Here is a 26,510-nt window from a genome sequence, read left to right as displayed (position 1 = left end):
GGCGTGTTCATGGGCTGCAGGAAGAGGGCAGCAGTCGCCCAACAACCGCCTGTGAGTCATGGCAGTGACACGGGGAGGTGGGAAAGTGTGTGTGTGGACTTTCCCCCTCTCTGAATGGCCGAGAGGCGGGTCTTGGGTGATTGTCGGTCCTATAAAATAACGCTCTGTTGTTTCCTCAGGTCTGCCCACTTAGACGCGCTAAGAGTGCGGACGCTTTGATTCGGGACCGGGAATCAGCCGGGAGAAAAATAAAGAATCACAGCGAGACAGAGAGAGAGAGAGAGCGGGGAATCCTTGGGCAGACCCCGGCGTATTGTGAAAGAGCAGGCTAGATAGCCGATAGAGTAGGACGGTGATCCGGGTCGTGCGGGTAGCGGCGACCGGGATAACGCTGCCGAGTGCAGCACCTTTTATTTGTAGTTTTATTACTGTTTTATTTTCCCTTGTTCTTTTCGCCTTCTGTTTTCATTATTATTTCTTTGAGCACCTGCGAGTGCCCTTCCTGTTCACGTACCAGCTGTGGTATTTCCGTGGTGCTGTCTATCATCGTTGATAGGCAGCCTACGGTCAACAGTGCCCTCTGCCGGAAAAAGTAAGAACTGTCTAAAAATAAAACTGGGCACCTGTGCGGTGTTTTCAAGTACACCTGTCTGTCTGTGGGATTCACTGGCACTGCCCCAAGCAGTGCACCTATAGAAGGAGCAGACGAGCCATGGATGCCACGCAGTTTGCTGCGATGATGGACCTCCTGCGCCAGACGCTCACCGCAGCAGTGCAGGAGGCGGCAAGACCCGCAGCTCCAGACCCCCAGTTGCAACGCCCCACAAAAATGACGGCCGAGGATCGACCTGACGCCTATTTGGAGGTGTTTGAGGCCATGGCGACCTCGGCCGGGTGGGATCCAGCCCAGTGGGCTAGTTACCTGCTTCCTCAGAACACGGGGGAGGCGCAAGCAGCAGCGAGAACGCTGTCCCCGGATCGGATGATGGATTACCCCACGCTGAAAACCGTCATCCTTAATCGCGTGGGGGCCACACCGGAGGGGTATCGGAAGAAATTCCGAGAGGAGCAGTTTGCGGTAGGGGAGCACCCACGAGCCATCGCCCACCGTCTGAAGGATTACGCACTGGGTTGGTTGAACCCGGAGCTGAACACCAAAGCCAGGGTGGTGGAGATGATCGTGGTGGAGCGCTTCCTGGAATGTCTAGCCCCGGAACCTCGGCTGTGGGTCCAGCGGCAGGCACCAGACACGCTGGACCGGGCGGTCGAGCTTGCCAAGCGGTACCAGGCAGCAGAACCAACGCCCGCGAAACTGCCCGGGAGGAGTGCGGCTACTGGATCGCCCCCTCAACTGGCCCCGGAAAGGGCGAAGGGACTGGGGGGTAGGGGTAGTCCAGGATTTGGTCAGGGGGTGTCGGCGGGAGCTCCCGGCCCGGGTACTGGGGCAGGGTGGGGATACCCACGGGCTGCTGCTGTGTCGGACCGGGGTCTCGCGCGGACGCCTTATCGGCGAGCCCCTTTTATGGCTCCTGTGTTTCCCCCTCTTTTCAAAACTTCGGGGAGAGAAACCAGCCCACCGAGGTGTTGGACGTGCAGGGAGGTGGGCCACCTTTCCCGGGACTGCCCCGTGATGGAGTGTGACCTCAGCCGACCAGGTAGGCGCGTTCAATTACCTCAGTCACTTCAGCACACGGGTTTTGTTATTCCTGTGACAGTGGATGGTACAAAAACCCAGGCTCTCCTGGACTCAGGGTGTAGTCAGTCTCTAGTACAGGAGAGCCTAATCTCACCGGGGCATAAACGTATATTGGGACGGGTGCATATTAAATGTATTCATGGGGATGTCCGCTCCTATCCCAAGATAAATGTGTGTATGACTATTGGCCAGCAGGTGACGCAGGTGCAGGTAGGATTATGTCCTCGATTGCCGGTACCAGTAGTTCTGGGACGGGACTGTGAGCAGTTTAAAGATTGGTTGGCTGCTCTGACAGCCCCGTCTTCTTTATTGGCTAAGAAAGAGGAAGTAATTGGAGAGATTTTTCCCTTTCGCGATCCAGAATGGTTTTGCCATAGATTTAAACCCCGTAAAACTAAACGGGAGCGTCGGATCGCTAAGAATGAGGGCTGGCAATGGAGGGAGTCGGAGAAGTTTCAGGTGGGGGCGGTTGGTGAAGAGTCCGGGGGGGAGGTCGCGGAGCCAGCGCAGGGGTCTGGCTCGGCTGCCTCTGCTCGGGACCGACCTGACCCCGAGTTGGAAGCCATGGGAGCTGATTTCTTAGCTCGCTCCCGTGACTTCCGACTCGAGCAAGGGCGTGACGACGTGCTGGGCAGGCTCTTTGACCAAGCAGCGGTGGTTAATGGTCGGGTGGTCGAGCCCAGACGCGCCGCCACGTACCCCCACTTTGAAATTGATCGAGACCTACTGTACCGTGTTGATAAATTACCCCAGACCGGTGAAGTGCGTCATCAGTTGTTCATTCCTCAGCCCTTTAAGGAGGATTTGTTGCAGCTGGCTCACGCTATTCCCCTGTCTGGTCATTTGGGAAGGGATAAAACTAAAGCAAGGCTTGTGTCACGGTTCTTCTGGCTGGGGCTGGATGGCGATGTTAAGCGGTTTTGTGAGCGTTGTGGGGAATGTCAGAAGGCCAGCCCTAGAGCCGTTCCACGAGCCCCACTGGTGCCTTTGCCCCTAGTGGAAGCTCCGTTTGAGCGTATTGGGATGGACATAGTTGGGCCACTAGAAAGGAGTGCGGCAGGATACACCCACCTACTTGTCATTCTGGATTACGCTACGCGTTATCCAGAGGCAATTCCCCTCCGATCTATGTCCGCTAAGTCTGTTGCCAACGAGCTTGTGAAGGTTTTCTCCCGGGTGGGGATTCCCAAAGAGATACTAACCGATCAAGGCACCAATTTTATGTCCCGGCTAATCCGCGGAACATGTAAGCTTTTGGGAATTAAGACCATTAGGACCTCGGTGTTTCATCCTCAGACCGACGGTTTGGTGGAACGCTTTAATAAGACCCTTAAGAACATGTTGCGCAGATTTATTCGTAGTGATGTGCGTTACTGGGACCAGCTGATTCCTCCCCTTCTCTTTGCGATCAGAGAGGTTCCCCAGGCTTCTACGGGGTTTTCACCATTCGAGCTGCTGTATGGGCGGAGACCCCGGGGCGTGCTCGACCTGGTCAGAGAGATGTGGGAGGAGCAGCAGGACAATTCGACCAATACCGTCCGGTATGTGTTGGACCTGCGCAAACGTCTTGAGTCTGTTGGAAAATGGGCGCATGACAATTTGCAGCAGGCGCAGCACAGACAGGAGACACAATATAACCGAGGAGCCCGGTTGCGCACATTTCAGCCGGGGGATAAGGTACTTCTTTTATTACCCAGTTCTGAGTCGAAACTCTTGGCTAAGTGGCAAGGACCCTTTGAGGTTACACGCCAGGTTGGGAAGGTGGACTATGAGATCTGCCAGCCGGAGCGACGGACAGAGAAACACATTTACCATATCAATCTCTTAAAGCCTTGGTTACAGCCAGAGGCGTTGCTAGTGGCGCATGCAGATGACGTCACGGACCTAGGACCTGATCTTTCTGTGTTGGCAAGAAAAGGATCGGTACAGATTGCTGAGAATCTGACACCAACGCAGAAATGTCAGGCTCACGGTCTGGTGGCGGAGTTTCCTGACGTGTTCTCTTCAGTCCCGGGGCAGACTCGAGTAGCCCATCATCACATTGATATTGAGCCGGGGGCGCTAGTTCGCCAGAGGCCGTACCATATACCTGAGCGTAAAAGACAGGTAATAAAAGCGGAAATTGACAAAATGCTGAGACTGGGGGTAATAGAAGAGTCCCAAAGTGACTGGAACAGTCCAATCGTTTTAGTCGATAAGCCAGACGGGTCAACTCGATTTTGCATTGATTTCAGACGAATCAATGAGAAATCGAAATTTGACGCTTATCCAATGCCCCGAGTAGCGTCTAGGCACGGCTCATTTTATGACGACACTGGATTTAACGAAGGGGTACTGGCAGATACCCCTGACTCCGGAATCTAGAGAGAGGATGGCGTTTTCGACTCCCTTCGGGTTGTACCAATTCAGAACCATGTCCTTTGGGTTGCACGGAGCCCCCGCCACTTTCCAGCGGATGATGGATCGCATCTTGCGGCCCCATCAGCAGTACGCCGCTGCTTACATAGATGACGTGGTTATCCACAGTGAGGATTGGCCGAGTCATCTGTGTAAGGTAGCGGCGGTGCTGCAATCCTTGCGGGAGGCGGGGCTCACTGCTAACCCAAAGAAGTGTGCCATTGGGAAGAGTGAGTCGGAGTATTTGGGGTATCGAGTAGGGGGCGGCCAGATCAGACCGCTAGTTGCTAAGGTGAAAGCCTTGGCTGACTGGTCGGTTCCTACAACCAAAACCCAGGTGCGCTCTTTCTTGGGACTAGCGGGCTATTATAGAAAGTTCATCCCGAGTTTCGCTACGCTCGCTGCTCCCTTGACAGACCTCACCCGGAAGGCTGCCCCAAATACGGTTCAGTGGACGGAGTCGTGCCAGAGGGCCTTTCTCGCCTTGAAGCGGAGGCTGTGTAGTAAGCCAGTACTATGCAGCCCGGATTTTGGTAAGAGGTTCACCCTGCAGACGGATGCGTCAGAGACAGGTCTCGGGGCAGTGTTGTCGCAGGAGGTTCGGGGAAGCGAACACCCAGTCCTGTATATCAGCAGAAAGCTCCTTCCCCGCGAGAAAAATTATAGCACCATCGAGAAGCAGTGTCTCGCGGTAAAATGGGCAGTCGAGTCACTCCGGTACTACCTCCTGGGGCGACACTTCACCCTGGTTACAGATCATGCCCCCTTAGCATGGCTTCACCGGATGAAAGATAGCAATGCCAGAATCACACGGTGGTACTTGGCCTTGCAGCCCTATGCCTTCAGGGTAGTCCACCGAGCAGGAAAGCTGCATCAAAACGCAGACTTTTTCTCTCGGGAAGGCATGGGGGTGTAGGATTTTCGAATGAACCGGTGGTGTCATTCTGAGGGGAAGGATATGTAACAAGGAGAGATCTGTGCTGACTCTGCTGGCGTGTTCACGGGCTGCAGGAAGAGGGCGGCAGTCGCCCAACAACCGCCTGTGAGTCATGGCAGTGACACGGGGAGGTGGGAAAGTGGGTGTGTGGACTTTCCCCCTCTCTGAATGGCCGAGAGGCGGGTCTTGGGTGATTGTCGGTCCTATAAAATAACGCTCTGTTGTTTCCTCAGGTCTGCCCAGTTAGACGCGCTAAGAGTGCGGAAGCTTTGATTCGGGACCGGGAATCAGCCGGGAGAAAAATAAAGATTCACAGCTCTCTTTTTATTTTTCCCATACCAACCCCGACCAGCAGTCGTGGCAGGTTGGCGACATGAGAGAGAGAGAGCGGGGAATCCTTGGGCAGACCCCGGCGTATTGTGAAAGAGCAGGCTAGATAGCCGATAGAGTAGGACGGTGATCCGGGTCGTCCGAGTGCAGCACCTTTTATTTGTAGTTTTATTACTGTTTTATTTTCCCTTGTTCTTTTCGCCTTCTGTTTTCATTATTATTTCTTTGAGCACCTGCGAGTGCACTTGCTGTTCACGTACCAGCTGTGGTATTTCCGTGGTGCTGTCTATCATCGTTGATAGGCAGCCCACGGTCAACAGTGCCCTCTGCCGGAAAAAGTAAGAACTGTTAAAAATAAAACTGGGCACCTGTGTGGTGTTTTCAAGTACACCTGTCTGTCTCCTAGCACCTTGCCTGTTCACGTACCAGCTGTGGTATTTCCGTGGTGCTGTCTATCATCGTTGATAGGCAGCCCACGGTCAACAGTGCCCTCTGCCGGAAAAAAATAAGAACTGGCCTAAAAATAAAACTGGGCACCTGTGTGGTGTTTTCAAGTACACCTGTCTGTCTCCTAGTCAGTGAATTACCCACACCCCTTCCACAGTCTGTTTCAAAGCTCTTTTCACACACATTTACAAATAGACTGTTTTCCTTTGTTTACCTGTCAATAAGCTTTCCACATGTCTTCCCTGCTAGGACTGTAGTTGGTGCCATTCCTCCATAGCTCAACAGGAGCTCCTTTACCACATTCGTGCCCTCTTTAAACAGGACACTCATCCCACAGTTTACTATGGCAATGTCATCTTCACGTCGAGAGGCCTGCTTGAAAGCTGAAAAATACTGTCCCTGCAAAAGACAAATAAATACTCTGACCTTATGTTTCAGCCATTCTTCTTTCATTAACTACTTTGGTATGTGGGTAACGAAAACGTTCCTACGAATGAGGAGTCAATATATAGGCAATTTGCTTATGTTATGAATCCTGATTTCCAAGAGCAAGCAAGTTCAGCTATTTTCACTGATCACTTTGATTATGTAACATACTGTAACAAGCACAGCCGACTGCACACTGCAGCCTGTTGGAGTTTGTGTGAGGTGTTAGTCAAAGGACTGGCAGTGGTTTGTAAATTAGTTGCGCAAAGGACGCTGGGATTGAGGAACTATTTGGGGGAAATCATTAATTCTGTAAATATTTGATCATTATTAATTGTTGTTCCTTTTCAATTCGAAGATGACCAACAACAATACCTTTGGAATATGCTTGCCACAGGTCAGGTATTTACTAAGCATTTTATGTCAGAGCGGTCGATAGGCCCCTCTGGGGGGTGATGCCCTTGGTCCCGCCTACCAAGGGAATAAGTAGTCACTGCTCGGAGCTCACATCCTCCTTTGCTTTCTCACATTAGGCAACTACTAACTTGTCCAGTTGCTGTGATTGAGCCTGTATAAAGAGCTCTCACTCAAGTTTTTCTGGCATTCCCTTGCAATTATTGCCTGCAATTTTATTGCCTGCAAATTTTTGCTGGAAGTTGGCTTGCCACTTCCCCGGAGTCAGAAATTTGGCTTGTGAAGATTGAGCTTAAATGTTGCGCAACGGTCCTGTTGTTTTAATTATTTCCTTCAAAACCTATATTGCTTGCTATTGTAGTCTGCTTTACTAACCATACAGCTATTTGCTGTTTTGTGTTTTTTCCTCTGCTATTTGCAGGTTAAAAAAAAAATAGACACGTGATTCCTCCACCGGGCCCTGGCTCTGCCCTGCAGCGCTGTCAAGTTGATACCGTCGGGCTGTCTTGGCCCACCCTTCAGTGCGTTTGGCCAAAATAAATAAAAAAACACTTCAGTGATTTTTCTCCCTCACAGCTTTGTCTGTGTATGTGTATGTTTTTTCTACTGCTTGCAGTTAAAAAAAAAAAGACATAAAAAAGGAAAGAGAGACCTGCGATCCTCCACAGGGACCCAGCTCTGCTGTTGAGTCAACACAGCCGGCTTGTCTCAGCCCGCCTACTCGGCATGTTTTAAAAAAATTAGAATAAAAATATTATAGCTCCCATCTGGCGTGGTAATTGTATCACTGTGTGTATCTACCTGTGTCTTTCTTATTACTGCTTTACAGTAAAAAAAAAAAGTTCCCTTTCCAATGTACTGTCAGTAAACTGTGCTCCACTCCGCTGCAAACTATGCACTGCCCGGTTTTGTGACAACACGCAGTCCTGACAAAAGCACTTTTAGCCCTGCTGCATCTGCTTTTCGTTCCCCGCTGGTTGTAGGCTGTGCTCCACTCCACTGTAGTCTATGCACTGCCCCGGTTGTGCGACGAAACGTTGTGCAATAGTACTTTTGGTGTTGTGTCAGAAGTTGCTGGGTCTGATGGCCACGGCTTCATCAACCCCCCAGCTGGGGTTACTTCATATGCACCAGCTTCAGCCGTAGCTCAATGCCTTCAATGTTTTCCTTAAGAAAGTATGGAGAGAAGAGGTGACAGTTCTCTGGTTTTCAAACCTTTGCCAGCTGCTACAAGGCCAGCCCTGGGAGGCACCCTCTGGCACTTAGAATTGGCGAGACTCCAACTGTGGCTCTGGCCCCTGAACAGGAACGTCTGTCCGCGTTGGGGCTCTCAGATGCAGTCGTTCATTCTCTACAGAATGCTAGGGCCTCCTCCACAAGGTCTTTCTACGTCTACAATTAAGTGGATGTATTTTCAAAACTGGTGTAGAACCATAGGTCATGACCTCATTTACTGCCCAATAGCAATTATTTACAGTTTCTGCAAGGTCTCCTAGAGGCAGGTAGGTCCCTCTCTACGCTGAAAGTGTACCTAGCAGCTATATCTGCATGTCATGTCCCCATTGAGTCAGTTACCCAGGCACTCATGTTCTGGCAACCCGTTTTCTAAAGGGTGCTCGGCGGTTACGTCCTCCAAAAAGGATCAACCCCCCCAGGTAGAGTCTAGACGTGGTATTGTAGGCTCTCTCTAAGGCCCTGTTTGATTCTATAAATTCCATACAGTTGAAATATCTCTCTATTGAAGAATGCGTTTTTGTTAGCCATCACCTCCGCTAAAGTTCCTGTATGCATGTTTGGGATGATGGCAACAGGGTGTCGTTACGCACAAACCCGGCTTTCCTCCCTAAGGTGGTTAGAACTTTCTACTTGAATCAATCAGTGGAACCTGAGGCTTTCTATCCCCCTCCTTTTTCTTCAGAGGAGGATCAGAAATTGAATTTCCTCAGCCCAGTTCAGGCATTGAGATGTTATGTGGATAGGACAAGAGAGCTGCGTCAGTCTAATCAGCGCTTTGTCTGTCATAGTGAAAGGACCCTGGGTCAAGCCCTCTCAAAGCAGTGACTGTCCCACTGGATTGTGGACACAGTTTCAACTGCATACACTAATGCCGGCCAACCTCCACCTGGGCGGGTAGCCGTGCACTCTACCAGAGGAGTTGCTACGTCCCTCTTTAGAGGAGCCTAATTGAATGGCATTTGTATTGCGGCTAGCTGGGCTACTCCGCATATACTCACCAGGTTTTACCTACTCAACATGTTAGATCCCTCTATGCCTTCATTAGACACAAGGGCCCTTGAGGTTGCACTCTTGCGCCGCTAATTTTATTACGGTTTCGAGTAGTCCCTTGTCTGTTGTCTCCACTCACGCTCCCTCGCGACGGCTTTAATTTACTATCCCAAAAGTATTGTTGTTGGCCATCTTCGACTTGAAAGGGAACGACAGGTTCCGTGGAGCTCACTTCCTCTTTTGCATTGAACACACGAATGCAAGTGATGCGACCTTGCAAGGTTTGTTGGTCGTCTTCTCTTTCAGGGAACCAGGGTTACATTTGTAACCTAACGTTTTCTTGCCCTATTAGTGTTGTCATGTTCTGTTGTTGATTGATAAGGTTGTTTTGTTTCATTGTTGTTTATCAATGTATTACCGTGGGTTACGAGAATGTATGCATCTGTGGGGTAGTGGGGTTGTCAGCATGAGTGAGTTGAAGGAACCAAACAGGATAGCAGTATAAACCAACGATCATTTGGGTGCGGTTTTACAATGTTTAGTAAGGAATTTGTGAAAGGAGGGGGAAGGGTGGAATGTTTCAGTACACCATTAGGTTGAGTCAGATGTCCAGGGGCAGTGGCTGGATGGTAGAAGAAGGGCAATGCCTGCTTGCTTGCTAGGTCATAAAATCCAGGTTGAAGTGAACATAACAACCACAACGGAGGGGGCAATCATGCCCCACAGCTATCCTCTATTGGTTGAGTATATGAGTTTAGGGGGTAGGGATGGATGAATTGTCTGCTGAGTGCCAAATCCTGATAGGAGCAGGGAATTTTATGTAGAAACTATATAACCCATGTATGTGCCTTACCCTGGCAGAATACACTAGTTACTGATGAAGTGACTGTTATTCTCCGGAGCGCTCTGTATTTTGATGACCACTGCAATAAACCTTTGATGCAACGATCGGTTCGATCAATTGTCTCTGATCATCTCTGCACTTCATTTTGCGACTCTACAGAGTGGTAGTGGTTTTATGCCGCATGTTGGTTGCAGTAATAAACAGCCTTAAAAAGAGCTTCAGTGTCTGCCTCTCTCCCTTTGAGTAAAGAATCCAAAAGGGTGCATTAACATTTCTAATGAGCAAAATCTATAGTGAACAGTGTTCAGAAAAGTACAGCAGTTCCTTGAATTTACCACAGATGTGCACATGCATATTTTAACATATGGTATATAATGCATTACTGCTTGTCTTTTTATCTATGCACCTTATTCTCTTTAAATACTCACAAATGTTTTTAATACATGAAAGAGTTTAACTCCACACAGCTTTGACTCTACAGCCCCGAATGGAAATGACATAACTTGCAGATGTGAGGTTGTACAGAGATAACCCATTTCTCAGGGATTGAATCACTTGGTTACGCCCAGTGGTGTAGTCGAGCTGGAACTTAAGAATCTTTACCGATTTGTTAAGAAAATGCGCATATGGCTCCCGGCCTGTCTAATTTTGATGCCTGGGCACAAGTGAAGCTATCTATTTTCTGTGTGTAAATCAAATTAGTCTTTCCATTGAATAGGCACTAGGAACATATAAATCAGTGTCCGGTTCCCTACATACCAGTTTTCTACATACATTCAGGACTTCTAGTACAAACTGCAGTACTACTTTAAGAAGGCTAACAATTCTTTTAGTAAAAATCCTTACAAAGAAGAGAGCAAAAGTGCATCCTAGGACAGTTACCGTATTCAGAATGTAGGGTAAAATTGCATTGTCTAGAACTGTCGGCAGATATTCTCTAAAAATAAATTAAAACACAAACACAATTCTAATTATACTGATACAGTGTTTAAAAAAAAAAAAAAGAACTGCGCGTTTGTATTGGATACAGAGCTCCAGAAAAAAAGATAGGGAATTTTTTTTTTTTTAAAGTTAAAAAATAAGTAACCAAGCAACTGTTTCTTAAAAATATTCAATACATTGTGCAAATAAATCTGGTACTTTGTCTGGTCCATGCATATATACTACATGTTGATAAATTGCATTAAAAAAACAATTTCCAAAATGTTATACAAAAAATGTTATAAAGCCTATCACATACCTGTCTTGTGTATGGAATTTCAACTGACAACAGTATTTCCTGAGGCTTTAGGGCAGTCTTCCGGTAGCCAGTAAAAAACTTGTCATCGATCTTGATAACCCTTTTACCACCTACAAAATAATCATTGTTTCTTTACTGGTGCTTCCTGCCATTTGGTTTAGAACAGCTGTTTAGTATACTACACTTAAGCCTAATTAACTGAATTAATTACAATGTAGGCAACATGTTCAGTTAATTACACCTGGGGTGAATTTAATTTACAAATCCAGCACCAAACTTTCCAAAGGCAAGATAGCATTGTTTTTTGGATTACCTGGCTTTGACCTTGTCTGGAGAATCCAAAGTATTGAGAATAGCAGTCCTCCTCATTCTATTCAAATGTGGTGATAGTGTAACCTTTGAACTTTCTCAGCCCACTTACTCTCTATTGGTGGGGCTACCGGATTTGAGAAGCCACATTTTCACATGGTTTGAAGGGAAATATACTCCAGACAAACTCAAGGCATGCCAGGAAATTTAAGTAACAAAGGCAATAAGTCAATGTGGAGCAACAGAACCCAGAACTACTTCGAATGATTCCAAACATCATAGAATACTTATAGAAATGTAAGGAACAGTATTGAGGCAGAGCAAGAGCTCTGCCCATGTATATTTATTGGTGTTTGGCAGGGATAGGGTTAATTCCTCTCTGCCAAAAAAATGTGAGAATGTGGCTGGAGTCTTAACTAGATAATCGCTAATTATTGATTAATTAGGCTCCAGCCACACAGTGCTCCATTAGAGGAGTTGGAAAGTAAGTGCTGGAGAACTGGAGGAGAGAAACAAACTGCTACCTAGAAGGTATTTTGTGTTCTTTTGGCTCTTGCGCCATATTGTTTTTATTGTATGTATTTTCTTTGTTACTTTTGGTTTTGTTATTGAATCCTTCACCCCGCAAATTCCCTGTTTTGAGTATTTCTTCCTGGTCTGGTGTTACCACAAAGCCACCTGTTCACATTTGGTGTAAGTAGTGGGATTAGAACGCCTCCACAAACCCAGACCAGGAGGAAATACTCAAAACAGGGAATTTGTGGGGTGAAGAATTTAATAACAAAACCAATAGTAACAGAAAATACATACAACAAAAGCAAAAGGGCCAAAAGAACACAAAATACCTTCTAGGTAGCAGTGTTTCTCTCTAGTTCTCCAGCACTTCCTTACTTTCCAACTCCTTCTCTAATGGAGGACTGGCTCTCCCTTTTATGGGATTTGGCTGGAGCCTAATTAATCAATAATTAATGATTATTTAATTAAGGCTCCAGCCACATTCTTGCATTTTTTTGGTAGAGAAATTAACCCCATCCCTGCCAAACACCAATAAATATACATGGACAGGGCTCTTGCTCTACCACACGCATATTGCATGGTAAAAAGTGTGTTTGTTGGGTTTTTTTGGTTTTGTTTTTTTATTAAAAGAATGCATGCAATGTAAAACAAACTGCCCTTACCTGTTGATAGCAGTGTCAATTTACAACCAGCTGCCATGAAGACTGGGTTAAGATCAGAGATTGGACTAGCTGTCATTATGTTTCCACCTACAGCCTGAAAAAAAGTGTTAGCAGGTGAAAATTTCAAACATCCTTTCTACAAAAACAATAGTATACTCAGATGTCTAATACTTGACTGTCAATTTCTCGTGATTTTATGATACTATTGTCACTATTGTTTTGTACACAGGTTCCCATTCTAGTGGCACCTACTTATCAAGCCCCAAGAACGTGTATAATGCCTGCACTGCAAAAGGATGATACTACCTATGAAGACAAGAGGCATTCTGGATGCAGGGATATAGGCACAGGCACAAACTGTGGAGGTCCACAGTCAGCAGTTTTATTCAGTGTTGAGTGAGACAGGTAAAGTGAGCTATGGCCAGTCATTTTAACATTTAATCCACAATAATATTAAGAATTGTTGACATTAAAACTTATTTTTCTGATATCAATAAAACATTACTGATATCAGTACAAGGCATGTTAACAAGGCTGACCACAGTGAGCAAATAGTGTATCTGCGTATAAGTTAAGCATTTTCACTTGGACTGTAGTTTTGTTCTTGCAGTTGTTTGACTGAAGTGGCATTTTTCTCTTGTTCACTCGGACTGTAGTTTTGTCCTTGTGTTTTTTTGAGTCTGACTGAAGGTAAGCCACTTGTCACAGAAATATACACAGAAAAGTCAGGAAACACAAACACCCTCAGAACAAACTAGTGAACATAAAAATGGCAAAATAGTACAGAATTTTTTTTTTTTTTTAAGTGTGTAATTTTAACACGCTCCCTGATCTTTTTTTTCAGCCTCCTCATAAATAAAACATGTTGCCACGCGATCCTGACAGTTATAACAGTCAGAACATTGCAATTGTGGTTTTCTCTGTACTGTCTCACATAATGCAAACCTTATTTTACATTTTGTTCACGTTATTAAAGTTGTTACTATTTTAAATAAAATTCTTTATGCAGTTCACTCTCTGTCTAATAACTTACTGACATAAACTAAGTAAAGTAAGCCCCCCACAACAAGCAACTGGCAGGGAAACAATTGCTCACCAGGTATTATAAAAAAAATACCACCCCTCGGTGGGCATTCAATTCTCATATCACACACTGCCCCATGCATTATAGTAGTCCAGACCCAATGAGGATTAGCCTGATTTTTAGAAGGCACATTTTTAGAGAGATCGCAATGCATATTAACTGCAAGTTTTTTTGCTACTTAATTATACGTCAGAGGACCAACTCCACACCTTCCTCCATGGAGTTTGGTGTGTGTTCCCTCTCATAAGCCTCCCATCACTCCCTTTCCATCAGCCACAGGACCCAGATGGCTATGGGCATGGACTGGGCCTCCAGTCCAGCATTGTCCTGGATCCAGTCCCTCAGCCTGACAGAGTCTTGTGACATTTTTTTGTTTGTTTGTTTTAAACAAGAAACTGCGGTTCCTGCTCTGGTCTGCGTCTAGGAGGCGCTGGTAATCCCACGATGACACCACGTGTCACAAAGACAGCTATAGTGGATGACGTCAGACCAGAAACAGGAACCAGGAAATAAACAAAGAGATGGAGTTTTGGGGAAGCTGAGCACTTCCTTGTGCTCAGCATTTAATAAATGAACAGACAGTAAATAGAAAGGTTGTAACAAAAACAGCACATGGCACGTGAGACCAAAATAAACAGACAAACAAAACGGACTAACACTTAAACAAACAGTGGACTAACAGACAAACATGGTGAGTGAAAACAACGGTTATATATTTTACTTTGTTTAGTTTTCTTGTTTTTAATTCTCTCCTCTCCACACCCGTTCTCCAGTCACCGAACACACAACCCCGAGTGAGTGAAAACATGCAGCTTTTATGCAGCTGTACCGAGACTCGATTGCTAATCAGTCATTCAATTGGAGTCTCGGTACAACTGTACGTGAATTAATAAAAGTGTAATTCCCTGTGCTCACATATTATTTTACTTGCACGTGAAGTACTGTGCAATCCTCGTGCCTAAATACAAATATACAATTTAAACACTTGTGCTCGCAACCCATATTTATATCCCATGTATTTTATACATAAACACCAACATTAAACACACTACATACAACAGAAAACACTTATAAACATAAAGAGAAAGAACACTAAATCTGATTGAGAATCTTTGGTAAGAGTTGAAGAAGGCTGTGCACAAGAGAAGTCCTTGGAATTTGAATGAAATGGAACAATTTTGGTTGAAGAATGGTCAAAAATCACTAAAGAACCAACCATGCCAAAAGCTCATTAACAAATATCCTAATCGTTTAAAATAGGTTATTATTGTTAAAGGTGCCTCAACTAGCTACTAATTTCATTTTCCTTGTGAGGGTATGAATACTTTTGAATTTGCATTTTTGGAATTTTGCCAATAAATAATTGTAGACACCTATTTCTTGTAACAGATCCCTTACCTCTATATGCCAATACTGTAGAACATAAGAAAGTTTACAAACGAAAGGAGGCCATTCGGCCCATCTTGCTCGATTGGTTGTTAGCAGCTTATTGATCCGAGTACCTCATCAAGCAGCTTCTTGAAGGATCCGAGGGTGTCAGCGTCAACAAATGAATAAGGCGGCCAAGTAAGAAAAGCATGTGTGGTATGAGTTACCCATCTGACCCCAAACGTTTGTTTTTTGCTGATAACAGGCTACTTTTCGCTATAAATCTGAAAAACTGACCACTGTGTGCGGTCACGTTTTCACTCATGCAATTTTCTAGAAGTTGAGTAGCAAACAAGATCTTCAGTTCATATAAAATGTTTGGGTCTGAGCAGCACGGCTGAAGCATATCGCCAAGTAGTTGTTTTGCAGTATTGTTTGAAAAATGTGACCATATACCAGAAACATAATTATAACTAGTGTTACACTCTCCATCTTCATTGTTATTTATCTTGAATAGTAGCCTATTTTATTTCTCCCCAATACTTTATGTTTAATGTTCCCGACACATGTTTTTCTTGTACTGTGTCTGCGTGTGCTCTTTGGCTAAACAGTAGCCTACTGGTTTCATTCTACACAAATCACAATGTAGTGACAGCATGGCCAGCAGCAGCCTGGCTACTGGCAACACTGCCACCCATCAACCCTTTAAAGTCCCTGTTATTGGCCCAGGACTTTGAGTGAGACTTTTGGGATTTTAAGGTGGGAGGTGGCCATTGAGGCCATGTGTGCTTTACATAGGTGGGGGGTATATGTGACGAAGTGCCCACCCCTGTGTGTATTTTCTGTTATATGTTGTGTGTGGTGTGTTAATGTTGGTGTACAGTCATTGGTACACGGGATATAAACGGGTCTGTGTAACACAAGTGTTTAAAATGTATATTTTTATTTAGGCACGAGGATTGCACAGCACCTCACGTGCAAGTAAAATGTAATATGTGAGCACGGGGAATTGCACTTTATTAATTCACGTGCAGTTGTACTGCGACTCCAATTGAATGATTGATTACACCATGTAACAATTTTTTTTTGGTTCCTGAGAAGTAAGTGTTATTTCCTAATTGCTTATGACTCAAAAGTATAGAAAATGGCTATTATTCCCCACAAACTTTGCTTTTGTGACCAGGACAGTGATATTTTGAAAGGTACCTATTTTCTAGAACATTCCAGATAGATTCAGTGCTGAGTAAACTTGGAGTAGCTTCTAGAACTTTCCAGTAATATAAATAATAGTATAAATACAGGGGCCTTAAGCCCACCAGTTCAGTTTAGTTCCAGCTGCCTAAGTGGATACATATCTGTATTTTTCTGAGATGGCATCAAGAGGCTGCAATGGTGGCATTCCTAATGGGTCTCCAAGGCGGTTTTACCAAGTTTCCCTGCTATCTTTGCCTTTGGGACAGCAGGGACACCAAAGCGCACTACCACAGGCGGGACTGGCCACAGCGGACCGAGTTCTCTGTGGGGAGGAACAACGTCAAGTGGGAGCCACTGGTGGACCCCCGGAAGGTGCTGATGCCACCACTGCACATCAAATTGGGTCTTATGAAACAATTTGTCAGAGCTCTAGATAAGGAGTCGACAGTCTTCAAGTACCTTCAAGACTTCTTCCCTAAGCTGCCTGAGGCAAAGGTCAAAGCCGGTGTCTTCGTCGGACCACAGATAAAGAAGATCCTGGAGTGCAATGAATTCCCCAAGAAGCTCACTAGTAAGGAGAAAGTGGCTTGGAACAGCTTTGTCGCAGTGGTTTGGGGCTTCCTGGGCAATCACAAGGCCGAAAACTATGTGGAGCTGGTTGAGACTGTGGTGAAGAACTACGGCACAATGGGCTGTAGGATGTCCCTCAAAGTCCATATCCTTGATGCTCATCTTGATAAATTCAAGGAGAACATGGGAGCGTGCTCGGAGGAGCAAGGTGAGCGCTTCCACCAGGATATACTGGACTTTGAACGCCGCTACCAAGGACAGTATAACGAGAACATGATGGGAGACTACATTTGGGGGCTGATTCGTGAAAGTGATTTACAGTATAATCATAAATCTCGAAAAACTACTCGCTTCTAAATCTTTTGTAGTCATTTTTGTATTACTTTAGTATAAATACATGTTAATTTGGATTCATATGTTGTGAACGAAAAGACACACATTTGCCCGTTTTCTCATTGGAAAAAGGTAAATTTCAAAATATCACTGTCCTGGTCACAAAAACAAAGTTTGTGGGGAATAATAGCCATTTTCTGTACTTTTGAGGCATAAGCAATTAGGAAATAACACTTACTACCCAGGAACAAAAATTGTGTTACATAGTGTTAGCAGTCGAGTCTCAGTACAGCTGCATAAAAGCAGCATGTTTTCACTCACTCAGGGTTGTGTGCTCGTGAGTGGAGAACGGGTGTAGAGAGGAGAGAATTAAGAAATGAGAAAACAAAGTAATTTATATGACCGTTGTTTTCACTCACCTTGTTTATCTGTTAGTCCACTGTTTATGTAAGTGTTAGTCCATTTTGTTTGTCTGTTTATTTTGGCTTCACGTGCCGTGTGCTGTTTTTGTTACAAACTTTTTATTTTCTGTTCTGTTTATTTATTAAATGTTGAGCGAAACCATTCACTCAGTTCCACCAAACTCCATCTCTCTTGTCGTTTTATTTCCTGCTTCTGGCCTGACGTCACCCACTCTGGACGTCTTTGTACAAATAAACTTTAGTTAGTATGTGAGAAACGCTACAATCTAATAAAATAAAAATAAAATCATTTTGCATGTCAAGCTAATAATCTCCATAACACTTACTATAAAATTGCACAATATATAGTGAAAACCTTGCTATATCAAAGTGCTATTTAAAATAGAATGTGAAACTAATTATTGTACAATAGTGATAAATAAGCGCTTGTATTTCTTGTCAATTGGATGCTTTCTTGCAGAGCTCCACACGTCACTCTGGTCTGTGCTGAGAAAAAAATTCTTCAGGGGACCTGTAACAGGGCCAGGGCCTGCCAGAAAATGTGTTTGTTTTTATATGCGGAGGACAAGTGAGTTGTCGTCAGCGTTGTTATTGTTTTGTTTCCATTTAGTATTTATTTAAGAACGGGGTACTCCCGGCCCCTGTGTATATTTTGTATTATGATTTATTTGTGTGCCGTGTGTACAGTTGTACTGTTGCAGCGTGGATGGGAAGCCCCATCCACGTTTAATATAAACTCGTGCAGAAGGTGGCCATCTCCAGGATTAATTAAGTGATTCATTTGTTGCTAATCGAGACATGGTCACCTGCATAAAAACTTGCAGTTCTTCCTGCTCAGTGTGGGTTTTTGAAGGAGAGAGTAAGAGTGAGAGTGAGAGCGAGAGTGTGAGAGAGAGAGAGCCGTGTAAAAATTAAAAAAGAATAAGTGCAATCAGTGAAGGCTACTGCCCAGTCTGATCACAGTATTTTGTGTTTGTTATTTTGTTTTTGTATACCTGTTTTATTTTTGCTCTGTGAGCAGTGTTTTCTGTTTAAATATATATTTTTTTCTTTTATTATTCAAATAAACGGCGCCGCAGCATCTTTTGCCCTGCAGTACTGCCTCTGTGTTTTGTTCCTGCATTCTGGCCTGACGTCACCACATCGGCTATCCTGTCACAGGACATTTTTTGGTGAAACAGGAAATTAAACTGGAGTTTACTGCAAATATTAGTAAAGAAAACTGGGGTGTTTGGATGCATGGGAGATGTATAATGATATTAATGTTCAAATGGCAAGTAAGAGACTAAACATTACGTTGAGAAAAGGTGAAACATGCGCAAAACAAAAGCATGAAGTACATCCGTATCAATATTCACTGTAATGCACACACTATCAAAAATCTTGGTAATTGTTATTTTTGTTTTTTTTCTAGAATATACATATTGAAGAACATGCACATGTATTGTTTTGAAAAGAAAACAAAAAACAATGTCTTATTCAAATAATAAAAGTAGAAGGCATGAAAAGTGCACACGAGAATGGACTTGGTCCACATCATGCCACGCATTTATATTTTTTTTAATTGACTCGCTGAACTTGAATCATTCTTAGCTTAAGGAAAGACATAAAATACCTAATCCAACTTGTATCTGAACAGGGACAACCTGTTGTCCAGCCAAATAAAATGGGTCACTAAGTTCAGGGTATACGCTTACAGCTAATAAATAGCTGCTTCATACAGTTACAATGCATAACATTTGTTCAAAACAAAATCACAAACAGGTTGCTGAAAATCTTATGGCTTAAAAAAAAAAACAATCCCCAGAAATTTAAACTGTTTCTTTTTAAATGCTGTACTTACTGCAACGTTTCTGATTTGCTGCCCAGCAAACCACCTCAGTTGCTCCAAAACAGCTTGAAACACTTCGGTCTTGTGCTTTGGGAGTTCAGACACTGCTTTCCGAAGGACATCTCCAATCAGAGTCAATGTGCAGGCAGCTCCAAATATAATACCTAAAAGCAACATTTGAATTAACTCCGGGGGACTTGATCGACGGTTTGGACCTTCTTTTTTAGTCCCCACTTAACTATCTTCCAAACATTTTTTTTTCTTTCTGAAATAATGTTTACAAAAGCTGCACAAAAATACTTTATTTTTATGGATGTATATGTAATGACTGACCAATGAGGAATGTGTGCGAGAATTAATATTTGTCTACTTTTAATGACATTTTCCTGGTTTGTAAATGTTTAACATAAAAATATATAATAAATAATAATTTATATTAATTCAAGAACTTATTCATTTCTGATAATGCTAAAGCAAGATTGAGCAAACCACTTCATAATGAGTCAATCTTTGAAAACATAAATGGAGCTAGCTTGGCCCCCATTTTTAAAATGTCCTAGCGATTGGGGCCCAGGATACTGTGGTCTCAGTGTTTGTATCAGTTACCTTCTTCAGTGTGCTGGACAATGTTCAGTTCTGAAATATATGCTGGGGCTAGAATCACTGGATACAGCATGTTCTTATATTTAATTTCAATTCCTTGACAAAAAGAACAAAACAATAAATATGAATTATTCTGTAATTTAAACAACAACAACAACACAAGTGTCAAACATGGTTGATTTGGAATAGGAATACTTTTCCCTGAAACAGTACTGTGCAAGTTTATTATAGTACATGTATTTGCTCTGTAATTCTGTAGCTTACTGTGCCTTTCTATTGCTTTTACCACACTTTATCAATGTTAACCAGGTCTTTTTACAGGGCTTTACCATACATATTGGTAGTTTCCCATGCTTTTCCTAAGATTGTATCATGGTATGCTTTACCACACTTTATAAGGATGCTATAATGATACTGCAATCATAGAGACACAACTGAAATAAAATGGCTATTATTGGCTTTGTCCACACAGCATTTTATGTATGTATGTATGTATGTATTTATTTATTTATTTATTGTTAATTGGGATAGGGACTGTTTAAGCGATGGTGCCCATCAATGATGGCTCTACCGTGTGATATTTGACCGCGACGGGAGTTATGCATCCCCAGCAGGTAAGGGTGCTAACGAAAGTCAAGGTCAACTATCACACGGTAGAGACATCATCAAGAGGGCACTATCGCTGTTAGAAAATTATTTTTACCATTGTTTTCTTAAAAAAAAAAAACACCTTAAAACCTTGAACTTGTACTGATTCATTGGGTACCTTTCCTCTGAGTAAAGACATTCTAAGAAAATAGTAATGGAAATTTTTTAAATAAAAAACAATTAGTACAATTAGTTTTTTTGTTATTATTTTGTTAAGGTTTAAAACCCCTATTTATAATCTGGACATTCCCTGAGGAATGAACAGAGCAATTACTGAACAGTTTGTGTCCAATGGAGTCTGAACTACCAATAGAATCTCTCATTAAATATCACTGTAACATGCCTCCTAACTCACCATGTTTCTACTTTCATCCCAGCCTGTCTCTCCTGAATCTATATAAGAATGTAGCAATATTACTGAACTGTAATAGTTTTTGAAAGATGCTGTATCTGTGTGGCAGTCGAGTTGACCTGGTTTTGGTGGATTTAAAATTTATTTGAACCAATTGTGTCTTTGTTTAGTATTTATTGTCCAATAGATGTGAACTATGCTTAAAATACAGCAAGTCAAAAAGAAAAAGGCAGCACTTGCGTGGATTGATTTTAAATTTGATTCACAGTTGGTGCTGAGACGTTCCAGCAGGCATCTACCATCTATTAGAGGCCGTTGGAACTGGAAGCTGATTAGCTGATGGTACTGAATAGTTTTCTAATGAAATGTAATATCTAATTTACAAAAGTAAAAATATGCAGTCTCCACAGAGCAGGAAATTACAGATTCAGCCTCCACCTTGGAACACTAACATAAAATCAGGTACGTTTTTTACCATACAAAAATGGTTCAAGTGGTTGTGAACTCTATAGTGGAAACCCTGCACTACATCCACAAAAAACAATTACATTGGTTTTAATTGAGATGTAGCGATAAAGAGAGATGTTCAGATTGAGAGAGATTTTATTGAAAAGCTAATTTATTTATAAAGCGAAAACATACTTTGAAGGTAATTCATTCACAAGCATTGGACATATCACTACCACAAGGAAAACCTACAAAATGGCAGCCAGGCATGGCTGTATATGATACCTGCAGAGTTTAAAGTCTTCATTTCATTTTTTTGGAGACACTATTGATTCATATAAGTACCTGTCACAGGAGATGCTTGTTCAGAGTGTTGTCTTTTGTACTACTCCTACTTCAGCTATTAAGATCATTGCTGTGCTGCTCTATTAGTTTAGGGTAAATTGCCATGTGTGTCAGACAGAGAATGGAAGCAGTTCATTTTTAAAAACAATTTGGTGGATTTGTGTTATACCAACCAACAATGTCTGAGAGAAGTTATTTTAGATGAACCTGTCTCACCAGTTTTGAATTCCAACTGCACATGTGAGATATACATAGTGAATAGAAGATTGAAAACAGAATGCTGGCAAGCCTACTTTTAAACCATGCAAAACTGGGACACGTCAGCTTTCAAGACTTCATCTTGTATGTTTCACTGCAGGAAACTAGGTGTGTGTGAGAACAATTACATTCTGCTGTAATTCTGTAACACACTTAAAGTGGTTGTTACTAACAAAGTAATCCCACATGCCCTGACTGTCAGCACTTCTGTTTGCAACACAGGTTAATCATTTGCAGTTTAGAATTAACATTTTTAAGTATGTATTTTCATTTTAAAACTTGATATGCTGCATAGTACTACATTAAGTTAAAGAAAATGACTCCTTATTCTCAGGAACTGTGTTGCTGCTTCACTTTCTAGATCATTTCATCTGTTTTCAGGGTCAAAACATGTAACTGTCTGAAAGCCAAAAAATAAACATACAGGTATTCCCTGTTAAACTTTACACCTGTTCTCAGGGTGTCATATATCCACCACCAGCAGTAGAAGGAACCACTGGAAATATTTGTACATTATGGCACCTGTATATGTAAAAAGCACTTGCTTACCAATTTCTGTGTTCCCAACCACAAGCTTGGCATCAGGGTACTCTGCTTTTAGAGACAGCAGTCCACTAAGAGAGCAGGGTTGAATCCACACCATCCGTTCACCTTTGAACTGCAGCTGCTTTGATGGCAACCTGTCAAATAACTGAATAAAAAAAAAAAAATCATGATTCAGGCATATATAGGAAATAAACTGGCGTAACTTTTTGAAAGTATTTGTTGATTCCTCAAAAAGCTTCATCATTATGGATAACCTTAATGAAAGATGAAAAAACAGTACACTATCATTTAAGTTATTCTAGACAGGATTTCATTTATCTTTGTGCTATGCATTATAGTAGCCATGGGCTTGATTGAGGGGGCAGGAGCTAGGGCTTGTCACAGGAGGTTCTGGCACATCCCTTATATGCTATAAGTCATTAGATCCTTTTGCATGGCAGTTAATTTTGGCCCACACCTGTATTCTGGATGGAAGGGGTATCTCCTAAAATGACCCTCTGTGAACAACATGAAATGTATCAAGGAAACAGTTATAGATCCAGAACCATTGCTTCTGGTAGATAAGTGATTCTGAAGAGAGGTCAAAAGCAATCCTTTTGTAAAATGTGGATGTGATAAGTGCCGGGGCAGATTAGCAATGACAAACCTTGCCCGGCCTGTAGTCACTTGGTCAGGCACTGTCAAGTTCTATTTGAATGTAGTGGCCCTGAAAGAATATCATTTCCACAATTAAATATGGACCCAGATAGTGTGAAAAGAATTGAATGTGTGAGCTGTGAAAGTTATCATCCAGTAAAGTGGGCTCATGTAGGTGTGCTAGAATGTGAGGAGGGTGTTACTGCCAAACATGTACAAGTGTCACAGTATCAAGTGGAGACCCTGGTTGCCCACACCTGTGATTTAAAACACTGGATGCACAGGCCTGTTGTGGTGTTCACAGAGCCACTTCAAGCTGAGCCAGAAGGAGAATTTGAATCTTGCTGGGAACAAGTTATGGATATGGATTGGATGATATAGAATTAAATACATTGCTAATAGTAATGTTGTAGGATCCTGTATTTTGTATCCTTTTGAATAAGTCTGTGTAAGGTCTGAAAAAGAGAGGTCCTGGTATCAAAAGGTCAGTCAACCTGCTGAAGGTTCCAAACCTCCCTTATCAGGCAAAAGTATCTTTTTAAATTAGACTCAAACAATTGAATTAGAATAGGTTTGTGGTTATGTCAAAGTATATAAGTCCTAAGTTTTAATATTCAAGGTTGCATTTGCTGTGAAGCAGGTGCCTAATTAAAAAAATTAACCTCTTGCTTTCTGTGTATATCAATGAAGTAAAGTAAAATTACAATTTATAAAAGAGATTGCTATATTGAAGTATCTGAATTAGAAATGCATGTTATAAAATCACAAAGTTAAACTGTTATACAAATAAAATTATTATTGTTGAAAGAACATATTACAGTTGAAAATTAGAGAAGTTCAGTATTAATTGACACTGTCAGAATATTGTAATAATTGTACTGTGTTTTGAAGAATACAGTAGAAATGTTATTGTATCAAATTATGAGCAGAATAACAATTTAAATTACAAAAACTGAGCAAATGTTAACACCTGATTCTAATTATCCCCTTAATTGAGCTGATAAAATCAGGGGTTCACTTACTTTTTCACATACCCTGAATCTTAATTACTCATTGTTTGTCTAATTCATACATCATTTTGTTTCAAAAGATATGGAATTGGTTAATATAAACCCTATTGGATATTTAAGAAAAGATTTTTGATTCAAGAAGGCTATCATGGTAAAACTATGGAATTTCCATAATTATGATTGGGGTTCACATAACTATGTTTGTATTACTTTATAAAAGTATTAGTGCTATTAAACATGTAAAGGCACTGGATTGTTCAGACTGCCTATTGCTTCAAATGGCTTTAAATGAGCCTGTGTGATTTTCTTGATTATTAAAACAATGTCTGGATACGTTGCAAGCCCAATGCATGAACAATCCACTACAGGAGTCCAAAACATCTGTCCTCCTTAAATGTCTCCCCTGAGTTTAAGAGTGTGCTCAGAGCAATAAAAGAAGTACGTACAAAATCTGACAGGCTCCTCCCCCTTTCTGTCCTGTCAATAATCTCTGCCAGTCTCACTATTTAAACCCCAAGCCATGCTCTTGTTCTCTGTCCTCCCCTCCCACTGCGCTGCTCCACCTCTGCAACGATCCCTCTCTGTGGTAAGTGAAGCTCACTTCCCAGTCTTAGAGGCCCAGCCGCAGCTCTCTGCGAGCCAAGGGGAAAACCATGTACTCACAAAGCACTTCTATTCTCAATTCCTGAGGTTATTTTTTTGCTCCCCACCTGTAATTGTATGATAAGTGCTTTTCAGTTGGAAAGCTTAGAAAAGCACTTATTGTAGCTGAAAAGAGTGATAAACAATTCTCAAACGTGTATTTTTGTATTTATTATTAGCAGCATAGTTTTCACTGGCCATTTCACTGGCCATTTCCTGGTGTATTTTAAACCAAATTGCAATGGTAAAACTAAAAATGCAAATAGCCAAGGGACTTGAAGAAAAGTGTTATTCCACAATAGAGGGAAATACTTTTAACTAATTTAATATCTAAAAAAAGAACTTCAAAATTTAAAGATATAAGCAGACAAGTACATACCAGTAGTTCTGGTGGAAAAATAGGCTCCTGTGTAGGATCAATGGGTTTGAACTCTGATGGATCATATAATCGAGCTTGTAAATACATCTGGAATAAAATAAAATATTGTGGTGGATCTGTCTGTAAAAAGCATTAAACTGAGGGCAAGTATTATGTATATATTATGATAGTTCAGTTCAATACTGTTAAATTACTGTCAGTAATCATGTTACACTTGCAGTTCCTAGGTCATTTCACCTCAGGTCAGTTATTAGGGGAAGCATCAGTTTAGTTAAGGACAGAAAAGAAGGCATTGAAGGGATTTGAGAGAATGTAATCCCCTGAGTGAAATGACCAAGGAAGTGTATGTATAAATACCTTCTTGAAGCATGCAAACTAGGATCTTTCTTTGGCCTAGTACAGTACTAGATATATTATGAAAAAAACAGCACACGTGAGACCTACTCAGTCAATGGAAGTATTTTGTTAGGAAAACCACAGTAACCTATGGATACTCAAAAGATTCAGCAGCCAATTAACAGTTTTAAGAAGTAATTGAAAGTTTTATGATATACTAAAAGAAATTAAATAATTCAATGACAGTGTCAATGAGCTGAATAATTAGTCATTGCATTTAGCAATTTTCTCGTATTTCTTAATTTGGCATTATTGAGTTTTCCAACTGAATGTCACTCAATTGCAGAAATGCATAAACAGCTCAAGTATTGTGTTGATGTTGAAATAGCCAACATTTCTTGTTAGCACTGCACAAGCATGGTACAAAGTCATATACGAACAAGCGCTGATCAATAAAAAACATAGTAACTGTATTTAGTTTACTTACCTCATCTGTTTCCTCTTTGTTCAAACAGCAGCCGTTCTGTTTTCCTTTACTGCCACAACAACCCGAATTCTAGAAATTACAGAATGCAATTTATTAAAATGCAGTTGAACAAGGTATACATTTCAATAGTTAAAGATATTTACAGTTGTTAAGATATTAGCAGTTGTAGAGATAGCGTCAGCTTCTCATTTGCAAACCTATACAAGCTTCCCTCACGAGACTGCTAATTGACAACAGCATCTATTTTATTGATCTTGAGTGTTAGATTCTAAAATTAAATCCTAATAGTAAGATGTATGAAACTATCTTCTTAGCTATAACCAATTATTTTGCTGAAGAATAATGATCCCAATCTATTTGCTGCAATTTGTGTCTTCTAGTTTCATATAGTAACTTGGGATAACATTATCAACAACCTTTTGGATTTTATAAACTATAATTTAATTCCCCCATTTATGTATTTTTTTTAAAACATTTATATATTTTGTCCTGTTACTGGACTAACTAGCAGGATTTTAACTAATATATTCCTCCCTGAGTGAAAGATAAAATGACTTGTGTTACAATAGAACTTC

General features: G+C 42.1%; 1 protein-coding gene across 2 annotated transcripts in view; it reads right to left on the bottom strand.

The window, feature by feature from the left end:
- Positions 1-26,510, bottom strand: part of xdh (xanthine dehydrogenase) — a 72,886-nt gene that overhangs the window by 29,952 nt on the left and 16,424 nt on the right. For both annotated transcript variants that reach the window (XR_005950352.1, XM_041250651.1), the window contains exons 7-14: positions 25,936-26,004; positions 25,113-25,199; positions 22,449-22,590; positions 19,853-19,945; positions 19,259-19,410; positions 12,445-12,538; positions 10,958-11,067; positions 6,022-6,206 (exon numbers count right to left, since the gene is read on the bottom strand). Coding sequence is in view for 1 of the 2 variants with exons in the window: in XM_041250651.1 (XP_041106585.1) it covers positions 6,022-6,206; positions 10,958-11,067; positions 12,445-12,538; positions 19,259-19,410; positions 19,853-19,945; positions 22,449-22,590; positions 25,113-25,199; positions 25,936-26,004 (932 nt within the window). In the remaining variant the exon portion in view is untranslated. The remainder of the gene's footprint in view (positions 1-6,021; positions 6,207-10,957; positions 11,068-12,444; positions 12,539-19,258; positions 19,411-19,852; positions 19,946-22,448; positions 22,591-25,112; positions 25,200-25,935; positions 26,005-26,510) is intronic.

The sequence above is a fragment of the Polyodon spathula genome, chromosome 5 (genome assembly GCF_017654505.1).
Source record: "Polyodon spathula isolate WHYD16114869_AA chromosome 5, ASM1765450v1, whole genome shotgun sequence".
NCBI lineage: Eukaryota > Metazoa > Chordata > Actinopteri > Acipenseriformes > Polyodontidae > Polyodon > Polyodon spathula.
This window is presented reverse-complemented; position numbering and strand designations above follow the sequence as displayed.